Source organism: Sordaria macrospora, chromosome 3, assembly GCF_033870435.1.
Source record: "Sordaria macrospora chromosome 3, complete sequence".
NCBI classification, from domain to species: Eukaryota; Fungi; Ascomycota; class Sordariomycetes; order Sordariales; family Sordariaceae; genus Sordaria; species Sordaria macrospora.
Genome location: NC_089373.1, coordinates 5,596,269 through 5,618,589, shown reverse-complemented (window position 1 = coordinate 5,618,589; position 22,321 = coordinate 5,596,269). Strand labels below are relative to the sequence as shown.

Genomic DNA, 22,321 nt, shown 5'->3' with positions numbered 1-22,321 from the left:
TTTCAGACGGAGATACATACGGTCCGCACGGTTTATGCTGCATCGCATGAATTGGACTTCGATCTACTGCTGGTTTGTTAGTTAGTTAATCGTCAGCTCCATGTCGGTTCCTGACAAACTCAGGATTGAACTGAAAGAGCTCCGGGTATTCAGAACTGCCCGAAACCAAACGATGATAGATTGGAATGGTTAGGTGTACGAATTAAAAAGTTATGTGCAAGGTAAGCTTACGCCTGAGTTATAGAGCGAACCAAATTAGATGTGAAAACGCCTATGGTTCGGTATTTGACTTTACAGGGCATGAGCGTCGCACGCACCATGTCATTATCTACATGGTAGGTGAGCCTGTACAATTCGCTACAGCTTCGCACCACGAGGCCCAGGTAACTTTCGCACCCCGCGGGGTATTTTCTGTACCACTACCACTACACTGTTAGTGTACAAGTGGTTGTCTGTCCATCTTTCTATTCAACCGAGAATGGACAAAACATCCTCGAGCCACTCGTCGATGCTCACCATGTCAACAATCACCACCCTCAACAACCACCTCGTCGCGTTCAATCTACCGCTTATTTCCAGCTCACATAGATGATGGCATCCCCGAGGAAGAGGCTTACTGAGGACGGAAGGAGGATAAAAACCAATAGCGGGCGATAGGGGCCCCCTGGCCAGCGGGGTTCGCCTACCACATTCCAGGAAGGTGACAAACATTGTCGAGACACCCGCGCAGCCACGAGCCAGCCATTGCCGATACCCGAAGGTGGTGAGCCAATCCCACGCTGCCTTGGGTGGTTACATTAGTGTTCCCGACCCCAGGGATTCACACACTGCAGCGCAACGGGGCACAGGTCGCGACAAGGTGAACAAGCCCGCCGATAGCCAATAGGTTCACCCACCTGCCCGTTCACTACCACGCTTGTACATAGCAGCGCAGATAAGCTAACGCATGTACACTACATCCAGACCATGCCGTGGCCACCGATCGACACATGAGATTGCTGCTGGCGGAATGCTCCCTCATGTTGGTGCTGCAAGGCACAATGTTAATATAAAAACTGGGCATGGCCGTCGGTCCAAAGTGGTGGTATTCTACCGAGTCCGTCCGTGTCTGGTTCCTTTTCATTCTTCACCCTCGTGGACCGGCGACCATCTGGACCTCTCCCCGAGCCAGAACCGTCACAACACCGAGCCAACGACTCACGATGGCGTCTCTCGGAAAGCTCCTCTCGACGGCCGGCCTCCTGCTCTTGGGCGGCCATGGCATGTTGGCTTCGGCCGAGGACCACCTGATCAGTGAACGCAAGCTCTCCAAACGGTTCATCGACGACAACGGCAACTACAACATCTCCTTCTATCACATCAACGATGTCCATGCCCATCTCGATCAGTTCTCCTCCTCCGGCACCGACTGCACCAACCCGGCCAAGGGCTGCTACGGCGGTTATGCCCGCGTCAAGACCGTCATCGACGAGACCCGCCCCCAGCACAAGGACTCGCTTTTCCTCAACGTTGGTGATGAGTTCCAGGGTACCATGTTCTTCTCCTACTACGGCGGCGAGAAGATTGCCGAGACCCTCAACCAGATGGGCTTCGACGGCATGACGCTGGGCAACCACGAGTGGGACAAGGGTGACGAGGTCCTCGGTCAGTTCCTTGAGAACCTGACCTTCCCCATCATCTCGGCCAACGTCTTCTCCGACAACGCCCGTCTCAACCGCACCATCAAGCCCTACCACATCTACGAGGAGTACGACCTCGCCGTTATCGGTGTCACTACCGAGACCGTCCCCTCCATCTCCTCGCCCGGCCCGGGCACCAAATTCACCGACGTTGTCCAAGCCGTACAGGATACCATCGACCACATCCACTCCACCACCTCCATCAAGCGCGTCGCCGCCATCACCCACATCGGCTACGACGAAGACCAGCGTCTCGCCAAGGAAACCTCGGGTCTCTACCTCATCATGGGCGGCCACTCCCACACCCCTCTCGGCGACTTCCCCGGCGCAGAGGGCCCTTACCCCACCATCGTCAAGAACAAGGACGGCGACGAGGTCTTCATCGTCACCGCCTACCGCTGGGGCGAGTACCTCGGCTACATCGACGTCACCTACGACGCCGACGGCAAGATCCTCGAGTACCACGGCGGCCCCATCCACCTGACCAACGAGACCAAGCAAGACGAGAATCTCCAGAAGCAAATCGACGCGTGGCGCGTACCCTTCGAGGAGTTCTCCAAGCAGGAGATCGGCACCAGCAACGTCATCCTCGAGCAGTCCACCTGCCAAACCAAGGAGTGCACAATGGGCAACTTCATCTGCGACGCCATGCTCGACTACCGCCTCAACGGTTCCTCCGAAGGCGACCTCCCTTCTTTCGCCCTCACCAACGCCGGCGGTATCCGCGCCTCTATCGACGTCGGCCCCATCACCCGCGGCGAAGTCCTCACTGCCTTCCCCTTCGGCAACGCCGTCGTCGAAATTGTTTTGTCAGGCCAACAGCTCTGGGACGTGCTAGCGGGTATCGTCGCCCGCGTCAACAAGGCCAACGGCAAAGCCGTCACTTCCTTCCTGCAGGTCTCTCGCGGCATCAAGATCGAGTACCAGCCTACCAACTCGCCCGATAACGGCGTCGGCACCCTTGCGGCCGTCACCATCGGCGGCGAGAAGCTTGACCTCACGAAGCAGTACAAGGTCGTTACTATCGACTTTGTTGCTGGTGGAGGCGATAACTTCTTCTCGGAGGCGTTTGCTAACTTGGTTGTGCTGGATACGCTTGATGAGGTTCTCGTGAATTATATCGAGAAGACGACGCCCGTGGATGTCAGGATTGAGGGACGTATTGCACCTTATAGCAAGTGCGGTGGGAGGAAGAAGAGCAAGAAGTTTAGAAGGGAGAGGGAGTAAAGGGGAACACGGGAAGAGATATGATTCTGTATTGGATGTAATGATTGTTGATGAGATGATGTAATGTGTTGACATCTTGTGTTCCAATGGGCTGCTCCTCTGCGATGGAATGGACGTGATGAAGTGATGCCTGCGGCAGCACCTTCCGGGGAGGGGACCTCGCTTCTCTCGATATGTTGACGATGTAGTGATGATTCTTGGCTCATCTGGCCTTGGTACTTGACAATGTCGACGGTGTCTCAATGGCCTCCAACGGCGTCATACTTGGCCTGCCCCCTTCCCATGCCCTAGTGCCCGTTTTCCTTTATTTTCCCGGACTTCTTCATAACAGTTCCGCCTTTTGTATTGTTTATCCCTTGCCTCCGGCCTCGAGGTCCCAAGACTGAGAGCAAAAAAGCTGGAACGCATCAACACCCATATATCCCTACACGTGCAACTAGGTGTTTCAAAATACAATGGTTAGTCAAGCCCGTGATTTACTCCTTTGTTAACCCATTAAAGAACACTCCCGTCCTATACCCGCGTATACTATTCAAGAAACATCAAACCAGTCGTGTAATCCCTTCCATACTTTGATGTCTGCGGTATTGCCTTTATTACCGACAATGCATCACACCTTCAAAGGCCTTGGGAGCATGAGGCGGTCATGCATCATACCTTATCAAAGTGAGGACTGGGCCAGTCAATGGCTTCTTGAGAAGCTGGGGACAAAGTGTGTGTAACAATAGACAGGTATAAATCCATCGACAGTCAGCCACACATCACCTCCTTCCAGTTAGTCTCCCAACAACGGTTGGTGCCAGAGTCTCTGAGAGCTGTGCTAGCCCCATTCGCATTTTTCGTTTACACTTACTACGCTCTCCTCGAGCCACACACCCACACAACCATCGCCACCAAAGATGATCACCACAACCCTCTTCTTCCGAACGGTCACTCATTTCGCCCTACTAGGGCTGGCAACCATTAACACCACCACTGCCGTCCCCGTAGAGGTAGAGATAATCCAACACTCCTCCAACTCCTCCACCAACTCCTCCACCAACTCCAACTCAACCGGCACCCACCACCCGCTCCATGTCGCCCGCGGCATGAACCTGCGAAAAGAATGCCGCAACTATGTCAACACCGTCGACCGCTCCTCCGGCGCCTCCCCCTTCTGGAGAGACTGCGTACAGATCTACAAGAAGGCCGACGCCAACAACGGCGACTTCTGGATGTTCATGAACAAAGCCAACGAAGGGGAGAACACGCTGGTCAAGCACGGGACGTGCGCCTTCGGCGTGCACGTGCACAAGGGCCACGGGCCTTTGGGGAGTCTGGGGCTGGTCGGATACCAGGATATTTTGGAGGTGTTGATGGCGACCGAGAGGATGGCTGCGGCGACTTGGGCGGCCAACGATAACCGGTTGGAGAAGGGCAAGTTTGAGAGTTTGGATGGGAAACAGATCACTAGGAGGCTGAGAGATGATGCGAGGGTGCAGAGTAAGGGGGATATGGACTGTCATCATTGGATGCTTCATGATGAAACTTTCTGGGTCGAGTGGGGGTTGTATCGTTCTTAGATGTTTGTTGGGTATCACCCATGCTCCTGGGCCTGGCGGCCTTCTATGCCACATGCAGTAAGGCAGGTTTCTCTGTTTCTGGAAAACTGAGTTGGGTTCCGACGGAAGAAGAGCAAGAGGAACAGGAAGAGAAGGACTTCTGGACCAGACCTTCACAATGGAAAGCTTTGTTAACCCACCAAAGGAAACTCCCCGTCCTTTCCCGTGTTATAACAAACAACCAGCCGTGCCGTATAATCCCTACCTTGATGTCTGCCACAACCTCTTTGTTACATTGAAAGTCTGACCATGTCTGCCGTAGGTCCTTTGTTACAATGGACATGACCTTGAAAGGGCAACTCGGTGAGGGAGAATGAGAACTATGCCGTCATACATCAGAGGTATTCAAGTCCCGCCCTGGCTATTCAAGGCAAGGAAAGCCATACACTATGTGTGTAGGAAGTGGATATAAGTTCTTGACAGTACCCCTAGTCTGTCACACATCACTTTCTTCCCGTCATCATCACCTATCCTTGTCCTTTGACGACTGGAGCTGTACCTGAGTCTCTGAGCTGTGCTCGTCCTCTCGCTTTCTTACACCTTGACCCTGACTCTCTTTCCAAGACGGGATGTTCCAAGTAACACATACACTCATTCAATCATCTCATCCACGAGAAGATGATCCCCACAACCCTCTTCCGAACCACCCTACTAGCCTTGGGGCTCGCATTTACCACAACCACCGCCCTCCCTACAACCGACCTTGAACTCTCCTCTCTCAGCCCTCCTCCTCCTCCCAGTACTCTCACCACCACCAACAATACTACCACGGACCTGAACATCACCGAGTCCGCCCACCCCATCCTCGCCACCCGCGGCGAGCAATGGGAGTGCAAAGACTACAGCGAGACCATCGTTGAATCCTCCAGAGGCCTGGGCTCCCCCCGGTGGGGCGACTGCCTCAAAATGTACAGCAACGTCGCCTATAATGGGGCGGGGTGGAGATACCCCAACTGGAACGGCGGCGGGCACCAGGAACTCGCGCATGAACTGACGTGCGCCTTTGGCGTGAGGGTTCTGGCGGGCCAGCATCCGCAGGGGACCTGGGCCAAGGTCGGGGACCGCGACCTGAAGGAGATCATGCAGCGGATCAGGGAGGTGAAGAATGGCGGGAAAGAGATCGGTGAGGAGGTTAGGTTGAAGGCAAGTGGGAAGATGATGTGTTATATCGCTTCCCCCCTAATAAAGAAACTGTGGAGGGTTGAGTGGGACTTGTATAAATATTGCCCGCAGTATACGGGCTATATTTGCGGATGAGCATACAGCTCACTGGTGGTGGTATGAGCCGATGGATGTGGTCTGTGTGTGTGGATGGATGGAAATCAGACTATGCGCTGGAGCCCTGGGCGTCGATCCGGGCAGTCATTCTTGATCTTTGTACGTATTTTTGGAAGCATTTTCTACGAATAGGGGCCTATTAGACTTCAATTCTTCAATTTACCGTATGGATACCTGCATATTACCGTGGTTCATCCTTCGCGTCCTTTTGGTCAATACCTACCTGCCTCTAACCGCTCTCCCGTCCTTGTCATTTGGCGCGTGCAACCCTCTCTGAGGTAACCTATAACTTGTACTCCACCATGCACAGTTCATTAACGGTTGGTTTGTTAGCGTAGGACTTCTTCCGGCGTTTAGCAGGGGAGAGACATGGCACCTTGGGAACAACGTGATTGGCATAAATATTCATCAAGCCAGGGCAGACAGTGAGATTCAGGTCGTGTAACGAGCCTGAAGTTTGTAGATCATCCCTAAACGGACACGTGCATATTTCCAGCGGTTTTCTAGCTCTTGTATCGTCGAATCCCACTTAACCAAAGTTGAGAACGCGAAGTGGCTCACGAAGTACCACGGTAGCAAATGAATCAAGGTTGGACATGGGGTGTACCTTTAGGTGTTTGATATTCAGCCCACCGTGCAGCCGTCAGGCACCAAGCCACCAACACATGGAGACCTCGGGTTTAAACACCAAGATTTCCATCCGCAACTGTCTCCGATGATCACTTCTTTTCTCGTATTTTGAGGACTTTCGCGTCCCGTGCTATAGCAAAACATTGATCCTGACCCAAATCTTTCCCTACCTCTAGTCAGGAAGATGATTTGCACGGCCTGTTTCGATCTGGCCGTCCAGATAAACGCCATACCCGAGTCAACAATCAAAATTCACCCCAAATGGGGCTACAGGTACCACGAATTCGGTTGGAAGACAGTCCGACAGCTCCTCGACTTTGATGCCTATCAAAAGTGCGACCTGTGTAAAGCGTTTGTCTCCGTCGTTACGGTGGACCGGTTGAACGAATACATACAACGAACCCAAGAGACAGAAAAGCCAATTGGGGTCCAACCATCACATATTAATGATATTTCTGTTGGCGATGGGCCTGGTAACGTAATCCAATGGGCTACCTTTATCCTAGGACCTAAGGATTCTGATCAAATTATGTTTCCAGTATGGCGAGGTAAGTGGTACCTTTACTACCTGCAGTTCCACCTATTTCCCATACTCGCAAGGTGTCTTGTTATTCGCGTTCTCGGATTTAACCCTTTTTTACATACTTCTAGAGCATGATTCGGATAAAATGGCTGAAACGGATCCTTTATTCCACTCGTCTACACGTAAAGGTGTCTCTTGGGCGAAGCCTATCATGGACACCACAGCCAGAGGACCAGGGACTGTTGCTCAAATCAAGTCCTGGCTGTGGCAATGTGTCAGTGATCACCGAAAGTGTAGACTCGCGCTCTCCGGTGAAGATTTCGGAGTTTATCCCCAGACCTCATCCCTGGATCAGGGCAAGCTGCCTTCCCGGATACTTGACGTTGGACTCACCGGTTCACCAGTCGTGAGACTTGTCGAAACCATGACAGAAACGCCCAAGGCTTCCTACGTTGCGCTCAGCCATTGTTGGGACCCCCCAGACAAACGGCCCCTCTAAACCACGCTTGCTACGTTGGAGGACCATAAATACCCTGGTATACCATTCGCTTGCCTTCCTCAGACTTTTGCGGATGCGGTTTGGGTCACCAGAGAGTTGGGAATCCGCTACCTCTGGATCAACTCTTTGTGCATCATCCAAGACAGTCCGTCAGACTGGGACGCAGAGTCACAGCAAATGGGTTCCATCTACTAAGGGGCGACACTCACACTGGGAGCCGCGTATGCCAGCAATTCCTCCGACGGGCTTTTCAAAGGTCTTAAAAGACCGGACCGAAAGAAGATCGTCAAGGTTCCAGTTTACAACAACATGAAGCACACGGAAGGTCATTCAGACCTGGCTGTACAATCTTATGCGACCTGTTTCCTTGCCGAACCGGACTGGCCAACCGACCCTAACCCGTGGTACGACAGCCCCCTGTCCCGACGCGCTTGGGTGATGCAAGAATGGAACCTCTCCCGCCGGTTCTTTTGGTCCGAAGAGAAGTCGCTGCACTGGAGGTGCCGAGAAGAAACGAAGGCGGACCGCTACGTCGACGTGAGGCCCGTCGAGTTCGATTCGTACAGCTTGATAACCAGCAACTGGCATCGCTTGATGCAAAGCTATTCCAGGATGCAGCTCACTTTTGAGACGGACAGACTTGTCGCCCTTTGTGGTATGGTAGCGGCCCTCAAAACGTCTGACAGGAAAGATCAAGAATACCATTTCGGCATATGTATGGATGGCCACGGGACGCTCTCTGCGCTGTTCTGGGAGCTAGACGACCTCCATGTCGACTCGGTAGAAGTTTATTTCCTGGGAATCCCGTCCTGGAGTTGGGCATCCATAGTGGGCGGGAAACGGTTCAGAGCCATCATACCGTCCTCCGACAGAAACCGGTACTATTACGACGACCGGGGGATAACTGCGGAAAACAACGGAACCGAGCTTCACTTTTGCGCACCGATAGGCGTGGTTCAGCTTTGTCTGGAGGAGCAGTATGCTGACCATTGCCGAAGAAAGTCTGCAAGCCGGTATCGAAAAATGTCAGTTTATGCAACCACAAACCTAAGTCCCTACGGAGAGACGTGCTTCGGGAGCCTAACCCTCGACTATACGATTGACATATCCAATTGCCCTCCACCGTCCGGCTTCACGCGTCATGTTATTCCGCTTGTCAGAGAATCAGGCATCAAAAGGCAGGACGACAGAAACAAGGATTATATGCTTGTCGTCGAACCCGTGAACAAACCCGACGGCAGCAGGGCTTATCGACGAGTGGGAATGGGCTTGGTTGATCAGAGGTTTATGTTTGTGTCTGGAGTCAGCTTCGACGGGAGCATGCTGAGATGGGAAGAGAAAAAAAAACCTACTGCCTATGTTGCCAGGGAAACACCCCTTCTCTGCTTGTTTTTGCTTTCTTCCATCCCACCTTCCCCAAGCTCTTAACGTTGCCACAAAAAACTGAAAAAAAAAAAGAAGAAGAAAAAACTGAAAAAAAAAACAAGAGGGAAAAGAAATACGAACGGGAACATCCGAAATCCGCATACCTCGGCCCACCATCACATCCACTGATTGACGCTCCCGTTCGGCTCCCCGCATCCGGCCTGTCTGTCAGTGCTAAAAGTTGACGACAACTCCATCCATCAATTCACCGGGGTCCGAGACCGATCAGGGCCCCAAGGGGCATTATCAAGCGGCGCATTACCCATAACAGGATCAACTTGCGAATTGCGACTGAGGATTCTGACATCTTGACACCTTGGACAGCATGCATTAATTTCCCCCCCAACGTCGTTTCCGCAACATGTGTCAAAACGTGGGAAATGGCCATGTAGCATTCGGTCCGTTGGCAACCACGATCAAACTGTGCTTGGGTTGGCGGGCTTATGGGCTGGCTTGGCCTGGCTTGGACGGGTGGTAAGCGGGAAAACACCACTACAAAATGGCGGCCGACGTTGGAAACTGGAAAGCGGTCATAATTGATGATAAATCAGGTCTTAAGACCGCCATAAACGCGATAGGCCCGCGAGGTGTTTTTTATGCCCGGAGAGGTCTACGGGTGGCTGTAGTGACCGGGGCCCCGGGCTTTCCGGCTAGCACGATCTTAGCGCTCTTGGCTAGTGTCTTAGCAGGTCCACAAAGGATGGCGGTCTCCCCTTGTTAGTGTCACGATAGCGCGCCACTGGCATTTCCCCCAGCTTCCCTGTCGAGGTGCCTGGTGTCGTTGCTTTTTTTGTTCCTGGCTTTCCTGCCCCCAACCCAAAAGCCTCACAATCCCACCTGACCACACCCTTTCTTGCCCTTTCCCATCTGCAGCCGCCTGGACTCCCGGCCCTCCTTCTTCATTCTTCTTCTTCTTTTATTCTCTTCTCTTTCCCTTTTCCATCATCGTCAAAGAGTTGTACCTTACTCACGGACTCCGCCAAGACAACAGCTTCATACGGTCGACCGGGACAACACGAGAACCTCTCAGGTACTCACTCTCTCACCGACACCCCCGTCACCGTCAACATCACATCATTACCTACCTGTACCTACCGCCAAAATGTGGACAATCGTCGCCCGCTTTGCCGAGGCCGCCGCCTCCGTCTCCCACTACATCCGTGATGAGCCCTGCGCAACCGGCATCCATCTGCTCGTCGCCCGCGGCACTACTGAAGCTCCGGGTGTCGGGCGGATGGGCGTTGTTGCCCGGAAAGTCACCTTGGCCATCCCCGGATCTACCATCGAGGCCATCGACTATCCCGCTGTCTTCTCCAACTACAGCGATTCCGAGGAGAAGGGAGCCATTGCCTTTGAGAAGAGGCTCATCGCTTACCATGAGAGGTGTCCGGACACCAAGGTTGCCCTGCTGGGATATTCCCAAGGCGCGCACGCCATGATGGACTCGCTTTGCGGCAACTCGGGAGAGGGCAATGATTACCAGGCTAGCAAGGGGTATTTGGAGGTGTTCAACGAGACTGGTATGTTTGCTTCTCTCCTTTATTTTCACCTCATGTTTCGAGTTCAGGATTGAGAACCAGACGTGGACCCTTGAGGTTGGGCGCAAACATGAACATGGAATGAAGCTGACGTGGGACATAACAAACAACAGTCGTCGCGGCCGTTGCCTACGGTGACCCAAGCCACACAGTCAACGGAACCGATGGCGGCGCTCCCTGGAACCTTGGCAGCAGCACCCACAATGGCGTAAGTTTCCCTTTTTTCATCAGCCTCCCTTCTTATTTAATGAGCTGTATTGACATAATATCAAGATCTTCCCCCGCGAGAACATGACCTCCTGCCTTCCCCTCGCTGACCGTATCGCCTCTTGGTGCGATACCGGCGACGTCTACTGCGATAATGGCCAGGACAGCACCGTCCACGGGGGCTACTTTGGCAACTACACCACCGAGACTGTCAACTGGATCGTTGAGAAGTACAACGCTGCGATTGCTGCTGACCAGAAGGACGGTGGTTCCGACTCGGGTAACTCGACCTCCACCGTTCCTGCTTCTTCGTCGACCTCCACCGTTCCTGCTCCTTCGTCGACCTTCACCGTTCCTGCTCCTTCGTCGACTTCCACTGGTGTTGCTGCCCCTACTGGATCCGGATCGCCGGTTGTGAGCGCGACGCCCAGTGTCTCTGCCTCAGGCACGCCTGTTGAGGGTGCTGCTGTCAGTGTGCGTGGATCGAGTATGATGGTTTTTGCGGGTGTTGTTGGTGCTGTTGGTATGGGTTTTGGTCTCTTTTAGAGATAAGTTGGTGGGTGAGGTGAGGTTGCACAAGAACGAAGTATGAAGCAAATTGGATACGAGTAATGATCGGAACGGAGGGTATATGCCTTAATCCATATGAGTTTTAGTTCATGCACACATTTACACCTTATACATAGAACTAATGTTGGATGAGAATCTAGTTTTGGCTAGACAAAAGCGTTCTTGGCTTTCAAGACCCCGTATTACAGCATCGCGCTCAACTGTGCAACTAACTCGGCGTTTGGCGGCCATGCACCATGTCCAACACCGAGATCCGTCAGACCCTCCCGCCTCACCCAAGCCGCTATCTCCGACCGTGCCAAGTTCCCAAGTCCCGTCCTGAACTCAAGCAGCATCAACCAACTTCTTCACAAACGCCAACGCCTGCGTCCCATACTTATTCACATACTGCTGATGCGAGTTGGCATCATTGCCATTGCAGCAGTACGGGTCAGTCGAGTCGCAATAACTCTGGATAATCGACGGGCTAGCAGGGGAGCACTGGAATCCGCTCGGCCGGGCGGCAAACTGTTTTGTTACACAACATCGTCAGCATCATCATCTCACCCACTCCTACCCCCCTCCCGTCCCCATCTCCCGTCCGGATGGATGTGTGGTAACTCACCCCCTTATTCCTACACGTCCCAACATTATACGGCAACCCATCAACATAATGCGGATCCCCCATGAAAATCGCCGCCTTAACCGCCTTCAGCGCATTTCCCGTCAGTGTAGCGCCGGCGCCTCCACACAGGGCATTATCCATGATCTGTCCACCCTGGGAATACCCCACCAGCACGATCTTGGTATCAGGACATCGTTGGTTGAGGCTGGTAACGGCTTTGACTACCGCTGCTGTCCCCTGCGATGCGGAATTTTCGTAGGAAACGCCCCCGCAGGAAGATTGTCCCCCGCAGGCAGGGTACACGATGGCTTCTTTTGTTGAACCCGGGTAGGACGAGGAGATGCTATTGACGAGACCGGCAGAGGTGCCGTAACCTTGCGCGACGGTGGTTTCGCGGGCGCCGAAGATGTGCACTTTTGGGCAGCTGGATTGGCGGGGGGTGATCTGGAGGGGGTTGGCGGCGGCGAAGCCGGTGAGGAGGGCGATGGTTGTGAGCTTCATTGTGACGGGCACGGGAGTAAGGGTGATGTGAAGGGGGAATGTTGTGAGCTGTGAGGATGGAGATGTGGCTTGAGTGGAGGAGGAAGCTTAGGTAGGAATGGGAAGAGAGACTGGTTTTATACTTCCCGTCTACTTTGAGCATTGAAGGGGTCGCTTGGACACTCTGATGTTGAGAGAGGAAACCTGAAGAACGTCCGAGGCCAACTGAAGTGCAATCTATATCCATCAATGCTTTGGCGGCTAATATCTATCTCACGTGGCATCTTGTTCCTGTTTCATTCAACATGTCACTCCATTACTCGGCAGAGCCTGCACTGGCATTGAAGATCTCTCGCATCGGACATATGGAAATCACGGGGGACGGCATGTAAGTGCCGCGAGATAGATTGTTTTGTGGGGAAGTCACTTGTGGCTAAATGCGGTTCCCCATGGGGTACGGCGATCTTGTCATTTATCCTAAAGATGGCATAATGTTCTTTTGACTCCTGACTTCAGCCGCTTTATAAGATCTGGCAGGAACTATGAGCTTGAAACACATGATACCTCTATTTGGATCATGGTAAAGAAGTGAATGTGTGGGGGGTGCCCGGCACAAAGCAACTATGAGATGGTAAAGACTGAAATACGCAGGAAATTGAGCTGGAACACGAGGGGAATTTCTCAAAACCAAGCAAAGGGGATACATGCCCCTGGTGAGGTGTTGTATGTAGGAGTTCTTTACCAGAATGGAAATAACAGAATAAACATGACCATGTCATGGACATAGACTCGAGGACTCAGTGGCTCAGTGCGGAGCACAAGGAACGCAAGGACGGTCCTATATATTGGGAATTCGACACCTCCATGTAACTGACCCCTTCCAAACGGGAAATGTGTTTCCATTTCCTAAGTCTGTCTCCGTAACCGGCTCACCGTCGCAAAGAAACTCGCTTGTACCCACCTTCCAATGTCCCGCTTCGGGGCGCTCTGGATCAGGTTCAAATTTGTTGTCAATGAAGTTTCTCTGCATGTTCATTCCGCGGCCGAAATTGGTGTCTCTGCCATTGATGTACTCTAGAAAGTCCTCAGAAAGCCTGGGATCTTCGTCGGTAGAGTTCTTGATAACGTCGAACATGGCGTTCAACTTGTCCACAACCTCATCACCTCCTCTCTGTCTCAGAATGCTAAAGTCATCAATCGAGTTCTCTGAAGAGAAGTGCCGTCGAAACTTCGTGAAAAAGTTCAAGAGCTTAGGCCGATAAGACTTGTCCAGGAACCAGTTATCTTCGTACTTAGTTCTCAAAGGTGTTAGGGCCCGTAATATCCGGGATCTCATTTGGTTCGGCCTGGGTTTTGGTGTACCATGCTTTGACATTGTCATAGGTTGTCCGGATACCTTGAGGTGACTGGGACTCTGCCGTCCACCCGGCACCAAATGCGGTGAGGGAATGTTTGGGTGGCCGGCCATTGTGAATTGGAAAAGATCAGGAGGATGAATGTGGTGGGAGTTTGGGTTGTCAGTACAGGTAGCGATGATTCTTGAAGAGTGTCAATCAAGATGTGAAGCGTGCTGCTCTGGTCAATTATCTCTAGAATGTCATGTCATCGCTTGCATCTTATATCTCCAAAACATTGCCGATAAATTGAAGGTCTCTCCTCGTACGTCCAGAGGGCCTCGCCTCGTCCGTTGCAAAACCCATTGTCACTCGCAGTTTGTGCCAGACTTCAAACAAAGAGAAGGAGTTACCATCGCCAACACCATCGCCATTGAACACCATCGTCACTGCTGTTGATGAAGTGGGGATAATGGTCTTTGTGATGAAACTGTGTCTAAACCCAACAGCAAATAAGCCCAGGACACTGTAATCGTCCTCTACGACGAAATAATGAACCTTTTGTTGGCACTTTACCTAAGGCAGCTTCCCAACCATCATTGTCTCCTTCCGCACAACTGGGACTGCAACGTGTTGTCACCAAGCGCCAGTGACATTGATCCCGGGCCGAGGTTGTGTTGTGTCGAGAAGAAGATCAACGACGGGTCTGTTGGTATACCTACCCAGTGTACCAGTTGGTTCGCCGCGAGGAGGTCCACTAACCTACCTTACTGTAGCGCGAGGTATGTACCTAGATGGCCAAGATACCTATAGCGTACCAGATAAATATGGACTGGCGAGTGAAGGGAACATTGTATTCTGAAAGTCGAGCTACATATGATCACTTGGAACAGCTACGCCAAAAGAATCAAGGGGAAACCATACCTCAATCGGTACTTACTTTGCTCTTCGCTAAAACTATAACCCGTCTATCTTTTTGTTGTCTCTCGGCATTACCTCCGCTTTGTAGTTTGAACTCTGACTTCATGAGCTTCGGACCTCGGAAGTGTTGGAACAGGAATATAGAAGTCCTCCCTGTCATTAATCTCCACGTTTAACCTCGGAGCACAAAGACGAGCTCTGCTTGTGTTCCGCAGCGGTGTTTCCATTCTAGAGTCGCCTGATTCCTCAAGTCAAGAGCTCGAGAGCAGGATCGGTAATCTCACGTAGATTCCTCCTCGCACTTCCGCTTCCCTTCCCTTGACCTAGTTACTCTTCCATCTCTTTAGGTACCGTACTCCTCCCTCTGCTCAATCTCCACCTTCAACCGCTTAATTGCCTTATCGAGCCGCTCTATGAACTGCTCGTCATCCACCCGCTCCATGTACCTACTCACCGTCTCTTCCCCGTCCTCCTCGGTGTTTTCTTCCCTTTCCTCATCATCCTCTTCTCCCTTGTGATCAACCGACGGCCTCCCTCCTCTTTATATATATTATGAAATTTTCCGGATCGCTTTTGATCTTGTATTTCCAATTATCTCCATCCAAAAACAGCCAAATTTGCGTCATCGCATTAATCTGGGTCATGGCATCTTCAAACTTGTCACGGAGGGAGGTACCAGCTTTCTCGTTCTCGTCACTGTCCCTCTCATTACGCCAAACTGAGGCCGACCTTTTCCATATGCGCAACAAAAATTCTTCTGGATAATCGTGCACTAACAAGTTTGTATCATCATCCAGACACCATCCAACTTGCTTGGGTATGTCTAGTAATAGGATGGCTTGGATAGTGCGGTCATCGAGTCCGTGATTCGGAACGTACGGGGGCGGTGGAACGTACGGGGGCGCTGGATTGTTCGAGGGCGCTGGATTGATCGAGGGAGGCCCGACTACTAAGTACGGAACCATGTGTGTCAGCCATATGCTCGTCATTTCCATTTGTTCCTTCATTCCACAACAACAGTTGTCAGCGTACTTTCTAGGGTCAAGACACCTACTCGCGTTTTCGTAACTCCAGATCTCACCCGGCCGTTTTGGTCGCGTGGAAAATACAAACTGATGAACCGCCAGTGAACGAACGTGGTTGTTGGTTGAGCTCGACATTGATCGTGGACGGACGTAAGGAGGTATTTTGCGAAAGGTAGACGTAGAGAGGGCAAGTGAAGGGAAGAAAAAACAGTCTTATGACAGTGTTCAAGGGGTTTATGGCTTGTGTTGGTGACATAGGCGAGTCTGTGGACTTGAAGTGGTAAAACATAGTACGCCCATAGGGATGCCGGATGCAGTCCTCGTGGACAGGCAGAAAATTGGGAGGAATTGAGTGCGTAGAGATACCAACTGCCGAAATAGAATGTAAGACGTGATGAAGTGGAAGATGAGGTCAACAAAACATATTTATGGGCCTGAAAAGGCCAGGATACGTACAGAAATGCTTGTAGCCACTCTTCCTTCCTTGTCAGGCTACTATACCTTGGATGTAGGCAGGGGCTTTCCTTGTGTGTATGGCTTCCTTCTGTTGTGAATGGAGAAGCTTCGTTCTTTCCATCGCTAGACTACATACTCCTCTCTCTTATCAGTAAGGGCTCCTTCCATATTAGTATCTGTGCCAGTGACTTCCTTGGTGTGTCGAGCAAGCGCTCCTCCGCACGGCAACCGTCGGCCCAGACAACGCCTGCATCAACAACATGCAACCCCCTCGTGCCATCAGGGATTCTGCACCTGCAGGCAGGATCCTGCATATCCCGTATTTCCACCACAATGTTACGATCCAATCGTTGAGCCTCATTTAAGCTAGATAGATTGACCAATCAGATAGGACCCGGGGTCCCGAGTCTACGGGACCACGGGACGGACCCGATGTCCCGGGCTTTCGGGACCACGGGACGGGGTTGAAGACCAGTATATAAGAAGGCCTCCCGGCCTTCGTTATACCGGGTTCTTCAGCAAGCAATAGCTATCACAATCTATCAGTACCTTTTGGCTACTACACTGTTACTCTATTGTTCTATCCCAGCGATAATCCTCCTGTGCTTGTAACGGTTCGTCACACACGAGTCTATGTTTGGGCAACACATGATTTACACTGGCAATAGGCCTCGGTTTGCCCTCGGATTAAAGGGTTTGGTGGACAGTTAGGGCAATGCTCCTATTTTTGTATGCTAGATTCACCGATGTGGCACGTCTCATGCACTACGGGAGGCGGAAGTAGACGTTAAAAATAACAACAACAACAACAACCACAAGAGTCTATGTTTCATTGGCAGTACGTGATACCTGCCCTTCTCCAACGTGCTGCAATTGAAGAAGCCCCGCCTCCTTATCTTCATTCTTTCTTTCAAGACTGCGACTTCATCGCCACTCTCGTACTTTTGTCCATTTTTACCACGCTCATTTCGACAGCCACATTCTTCGAGTTAAGATATCGACACGAACAAGAGCGGTGATGCCAGTTAACAGATGTTTACAACTCATACGTTGATGCAATTATTCATACAGGTAGGTCCTCAAGGCATGGATTAGTTGATCTCTTCGTCGCCTCATTTTTAGATCCACCTCTCTACCACTTCAACTACACTGAGACACTCCCTCACTGTCTCGTATGCAATGCTTTTATGCTTATTTCGAAGCTTCAGGTACGAAAGAACTGTCTCTCCTATCTCATTGACACGTTTAGTGAGAGTGTCTTCAAAGGGTATCGTGTTGCACTACCGAGTGACTCCCATCACAACAAACCAAACGCCCGGTAACTCCAGATTCCGAAAGGGCACAAAACATGCCAAACAGATGCAATAAAAACTCCCAATCCCAATACAAGACTATGTAATCTTGGCTTTAAGCAGCGCCGAGCGCAGCCTATTGCCAGACTCTTTCAATCCTCCACCATCAACAACGCAAGTCTGCGCCTGGCAAGTAGACACCTGATAACCTGCAGTCTATCGCTATCCCACGGGCAAGAAGAGACCAAAACACTTCTCAGAGAGTAGGTAGCGGCCAAGCCCAACGGCGGTTTACTCCTGACGATCCTGAAGAGCCATGCGAGAGCCCAGCTCAAAGCCCTCCATGCAAGCACGGACGAGCTCTGGGCGGTTGGTGTAGTCGAGAGGTTGTAAGGCTCGGGCATTTTGACCGTTGCCAGCAGAGACCCAAAGCTCCGCTCTCTTCAGCGCCTTGAAGGCAACTTCCTCCTGGGCCTCGTGCTCGCTGGACTTGTTCGACTCGCCTTGGACCATGGTGCCGCCGACAAGGACGTGGTAGCGGTAACCGGGTTGGAAGGTTGGAACGAACAACCATTGGAGAGAAAGGCCGTTCTCGGAGTACTTGAAGCCGAGAAGGTCCTGGTAGCTCAAGGGCTTTGGCGCGCCCTGGTTGTCTCTGGGCTCAACAAAGTCTGCGGCTGGTTTGATGTTCTCTGCCGCCGCAACATTGACAGGCTCTGCAGGGGCTTGGTTGGGCGCAAGATTGGCGATACCAACCAGGGGCATCTCCTCGTCTTCGTCCTCCTGCTTGATCTGAGGACGGCTTGCCCGTATCTGTGCAAGCTGAGCCTCTCTGGTCTCCTCCTCCTTCGCCCTCTCTTGAAGATAAGCCGCCCATCCCTCGTCTGGTTCGCTCAAGAGAGCCTCACATTCAGCTTTGAGAGGTTCAGTTGGACAGACAAGTCGCGCCGCCTTGCTCTCCTTGCAGTACCAGTTCCACATCAGCGTGGCTGTCTCCCATGACACCGTGCCGTGCGACAGGGCACCGGGGCAGCCGAGTCCTTCCTCCTCAAAATGGCGACGGAAAACTTCGCGCTTTGTGTTCTAGTATGCGTCTGACAGGGCCCGTCTGTCGAGGAGATTGGGCGCGACGCTGGTGATGTCCTCTGCGATAGCAAAGAGGAGGGCGAGCCGAAGTCTTTCCTTGGCTTGGTTGTAATCTTCTTGGGCAGGGGCAAGAGCAGACATCGTGGGAGCAGCTGAGGGTGAGGTGAGTGTGAAAGAAGGTAAGCTGCAGCCAGCAAAGAATTTGGTTAGCAGTTTGAAGTGATATTTCGTGGTGAAGACGTATATACGACGAGAAGAGTGGGCGCTTTTGACCTCCTTGAGAGAAAATTGAGGGGGAAGTTGATGTTCTGATGGGGACATTTGAACGATTATCTTAATAGAAGTCGGAATATTTTACGCTGGGTTTTTCGACGCGACGCGAGAAGGTCAAATGGGGTGTGCTGGTTATTACGAAAAGTTGGAAACGGGTGAAAGTTCAGCCCTGCAACCTAAGGCAAACGTAAACGGCTGACAGGGCTGAATGGAATACACTTCACTGGCAGGTAGGTCGATGGCCAGGCAGAAGGTAACATGTCTGCCGCCGGACCGATGAAGGACGGGATGAAAGTCGTTGGCCTAGAGCAGAGGTACCAGCAACGAGCTTATATCGAGAAGGAAGGCACAACGACAACATTCCACTGTCCAACCGGTTATAACAGCTCCTTTCCCCCGCCTCCGAACAGCAACAAATGCCCTCATCTCGCCCTTCACTTAAAGTATACCTCTACTGCAGAAATATGGCTTCGAGCTTAATACCTGTTTATTTCTGTTTGCTACAGCGGAATAGCCACTCCTACCATAGACGGTACGTAACCCTAAGAATATCGCAGCCATCGAAGGAATAAAACTGAGAGGCCTTCTACAAAAGTAGAAGGAATACAAACCTTAACAACAATGACGACGAGGACGACATGCGCACGCACCGCCGCGTTAAGCGCCCACATTCTACGGGAGGAAACGTGGTGGTCCGCCAAATACCTCTACAGAGAAAGCAGGAGGTTGCTTCACTCCTTGACAGAATGAACATCTAATCTTCACCTATGTAAAACCTGATGCAGAGTCTTTCAATACGATGGATGGTACCTTAGTCTACCTCCTTTGTCCACCTCTCGAATAGACCAAGTATAATGTCCGACACCGCCACGATCCATCTTTCATTAGCGCAATCTGCTTTAGCATTGCCTTCGCCACAGGCATCCACATGCCCCTAATTTTGGGCAGATGGTATAAACGCCGCACGCAAACCCCCTATAGTAGCATCCACGACATATGAGACCTCTTCCGCTAATGTCGTACCTATACAGGAGCCCTAACCAATGAGTCGGGGCTGGAGGGAATCCTATACGAGCACTACTATTACTGGCTCCGGTCTCGAAAATCCGAGAGCAGCAATGAAGTACGCGCAAAGCAATAGAAGATCGAAGTTGGTAGATCTCATCATCCTGAAAATGGAAGCACAGCGACAACATCAACAAACCTAAAGCTGGCTGATCCTACGGCCCCGGCCCCAAGTTCCCAACAGCTCTACCGCTTGTATTTCCGGCCCTGAGCGCCTTGAGCACCCTCGCAACTATGAGAAGAGAAACCGCAACATAGTCGCTGAAATAGCATCAGAGCCCCTGGAAGGGGTCGTAGCATTGACCCTGCCACGAGTTCTGAAACGCAGCAGGAGAGGATACGGGGATTCTGGCTGCTAGCTCTTGTATTTCCTCTTACTGTTTGGACAAGGGTGAGGCGTGGGCTCCAAGCGAAGGGACGAGCTGAAGGCTTAAGCATCTCAAAGCTGGCCTCGGATCGCTCTTTGGTATCGACGTAGACCTGAAGTTCGCAACCGCGGTCCATTGCTGCTTTTTCATTTGTGGCTTTTGGGTCTGGATGAAAGGTGAAAATCGGACTGAAGAGGGTGAGACGATTGAAGACGAGCTATTGCAGACAGAGTAAATGCTGGAGTGATATAAATAGTAGCAACATCATGAGAAGTGGGAGTTGGACGGAAAGATGTTGGAAAATGTTGCGTCATGGAGTGAATTGAACAGAAACAGCAATTTGCTAACTTGGGAAGTGGAAAGGCTGAGAGGAAACCTGTACAAATTCCGTCTGAATTGGGTCGGAAGCAAGCCTGGCAGACTGGACGGCTGCGCAAACTACCTCAACAGCAAGGAAACTGACGGGAGTGAAGGATATGAGGATATCGGAAGGATGGGGAGCCTAGCAAAGCACATCAGGCCACGGTGTGTAAACGGTGTAGCCGTCGTCGATGGCAACTGGACACGTCGGACCAGTTTCCGCGGTCGTAGGTACCTCTAGTCGTAGGCTTTCCTACCGCCTTCTTCCCGTCTCCTTCTCCCTCCTCCACCGCCGCGATCTGTTCCCCAATGGTCCCGTATACTGACCAGCTCGCTGGCCTCCTAGTGCTGAGGAAGCCCGAAAAGCGGCAAGCATCTGGGCGGCGATTGCGCTGGTAGCTGTGAAGGGAGTCACTGTTGCGACTGGAGACGGGGACGGGCTAAAGACCAGATGTGAAGCCGAAAAGTCCCTGAGAGGAAAACAAGGAGGGAACGGTTCGAATGTACTACTCACATGATCAAGTGGAATGGATGGTCCTCGGTCTCGACTGCCTTCTGTGATGAAGTTCAGAGCTTCACATGGAAAGCACATCCAACATTGAGCAAACATGATGTCACGACAGGAACAAATACATTTGGGGGCTATTCTTTTCATTTTCTGTTGCGAGTTCTAGCCTTGTTCCTCAATCTTGATGAAGACTGATATCAAACCCAACAACCACTCCCTTGTTGACCACCCAGACAGCAGCCAACAGCCCAGTCCCCATACGCCAAATGTACCTCTACCTATCATCCATTCCCTTTCTCCGTAAAGTTTTCGCCATTCCAGACCAGTCCAGCCATCAGCAGTTCTTGCAGCTCAAAAAAAGGCTGCTTAGCGCCTTCAGGTAAGGTCTTGTCCTTGAGATACCGCCGCATGTCGGTACAAGTCTCCAGGAACCTCTTTGCTAACGACTCCTTCCGCTCGCCCTCTGAAAGGCTCCTGATTGACTCAATACTGGCATATGCGCAGGTATTGCCGATTAACAAGCCTTTCACCGTGGTCCTGTTGGGTGATTTGATCCACCTCAGGCCCAAGTCGACCTCACGACACTTGGAATTCAACCAGTCCTGGTAGAGGATGGGAGACCGGAATGGTGACACCGTGGGCCTCGACGCAGGGGCGGCAATGGGGGCACTGGGGGGCGGGGGGGAGGTTTGTGTGGACTGTGTCAGTGTGGTGTGTGTCGGTTGTGGACCAATTAACTAGCGCCGCTATATGGCGCGTCCGATAGAGTCGTCCGGCCCGGCAGACTGCCCGGTCGGACGATGTTGAGCCAGCGGCACGGTCCAGTTTCGTCGCTGGCACCTGCCCGTTTACCGAGGGCGTGGTACCTTTGGGAGAAGCAGTGAACTGATTCTTCCACGGACTTCCATAATCCTTCCATTGCCAGACAAAAGATCAGATGGGAAGTCGGTGAGGTGCACTGGGAAGTCAATCTAGAAGTGAATGGGAAGGGGATGTGATAGGGTCGATATCCACAGGGGATCCCTTCGCAAACGGACGAAATATTTCATCCTGGAGGACAGAATAGTTCAAGAAACTTCCATTTGGTCGCAAAGACTCGACGTGACAAAGTTGCTGGTGTACCGAATAAGCTGAGAATAGACAAGGTGACGTGTATTTTTTGTGGAATTATCAAACACGTTGCCCATTTGTGTTACCTCTACACATCGAAATTTGGCCCATATCCGGCATCCGAAATGAATTGACGGGCAACCTGCTGTTATTTTTATGGAATACGTGGCTCTTCTTATACTATCCTTGAAGGGACAGCTTGACTCATTAGGTATTTTCATACTATATTTGACATAGACATGGCTCATTGTAGGTCGAGGGT

The 22,321-nt window shown here is 51.8% G+C and overlaps 5 protein-coding genes across 5 annotated transcripts; 3 read left to right on the top strand and 2 right to left on the bottom strand.

Moving 5' to 3' along the window:
* Positions 1-1,061: 1,061 nt before the first annotated feature.
* On the top strand, positions 1,062-3,421 carry SMAC4_07282 (uncharacterized protein; the record flags this gene model as incomplete). The annotated part of the gene is made up of 1 exon (XM_024655896.2): positions 1,062-3,421. The coding sequence occupies one exon, from the start codon at positions 1,062-1,064 to the stop codon at positions 2,904-2,906; it is 1,845 nt and encodes a 614-aa protein (XP_024511713.2). The 3' UTR covers positions 2,907-3,421.
* Positions 3,422-3,994: 573 nt separating this feature from the next.
* Positions 3,995-5,926, top strand: SMAC4_07283 (uncharacterized protein; the record flags this gene model as incomplete). The annotated part of the gene is made up of 2 exons (XM_024655897.2): positions 3,995-4,388; positions 5,163-5,926. The coding sequence occupies 2 exons, from the start codon at positions 3,995-3,997 to the stop codon at positions 5,762-5,764; spliced, it is 996 nt and encodes a 331-aa protein (XP_024511714.2). The 3' UTR covers positions 5,765-5,926.
* Positions 5,927-9,573: 3,647 nt separating this feature from the next.
* On the top strand, positions 9,574-11,353 carry SMAC4_07284 (uncharacterized protein). The gene is made up of 3 exons (XM_066090601.1): positions 9,574-10,382; positions 10,514-10,608; positions 10,674-11,353. Exons 1-3 carry the CDS (start codon positions 9,965-9,967, stop codon positions 11,151-11,153), a joined length of 993 nt encoding a protein of 330 aa, XP_065946669.1. The 5' UTR covers positions 9,574-9,964; the 3' UTR covers positions 11,154-11,353.
* Positions 11,354-11,495: 142 nt separating this feature from the next.
* On the bottom strand, positions 11,496-13,729 carry SMAC4_07285 (uncharacterized protein; the record flags this gene model as incomplete). The annotated part of the gene is made up of 4 exons (XM_003347862.2): positions 11,496-11,684; positions 11,782-12,330; positions 13,223-13,552; positions 13,658-13,729. The coding sequence occupies 4 exons, from the start codon at positions 13,727-13,729 to the stop codon at positions 11,502-11,504; spliced, it is 1,134 nt and encodes a 377-aa protein (XP_003347910.1). The 3' UTR covers positions 11,496-11,501.
* Positions 13,730-17,580: 3,851 nt separating this feature from the next.
* SMAC4_07286 (uncharacterized protein) lies at positions 17,581-18,516 on the bottom strand (the record flags this gene model as incomplete). The annotated part of the gene is made up of 2 exons (XM_003347863.1): positions 17,581-18,363; positions 18,421-18,516. The coding sequence occupies 2 exons, from the start codon at positions 18,514-18,516 to the stop codon at positions 17,581-17,583; spliced, it is 879 nt and encodes a 292-aa protein (XP_003347911.1).
* Between the last annotated feature and the right edge of the window lie 3,805 nt (positions 18,517-22,321).

What these genes read in the sequence shown, in the direction of transcription:
- SMAC4_07284 (XM_066090601.1), top strand. Translation starts at nt 9,965, where the DNA reads ATGTGGACAATCGTCGCCCGCTTTGCCGAGGCCGCCGCCTCCGTCTCC. An exon ending in GGAGGTGTTCAACGAGACTG is followed by an intron (nt 10,383 to 10,513) that starts GTATGTTTGCTT and finishes AACAAACAACAG; the next exon opens with TCGTCGCGGCCGTTGCCTAC. An exon ending in GCAGCAGCACCCACAATGGC is followed by an intron (nt 10,609 to 10,673) that starts GTAAGTTTCCCT and finishes CATAATATCAAG; the next exon opens with ATCTTCCCCCGCGAGAACAT.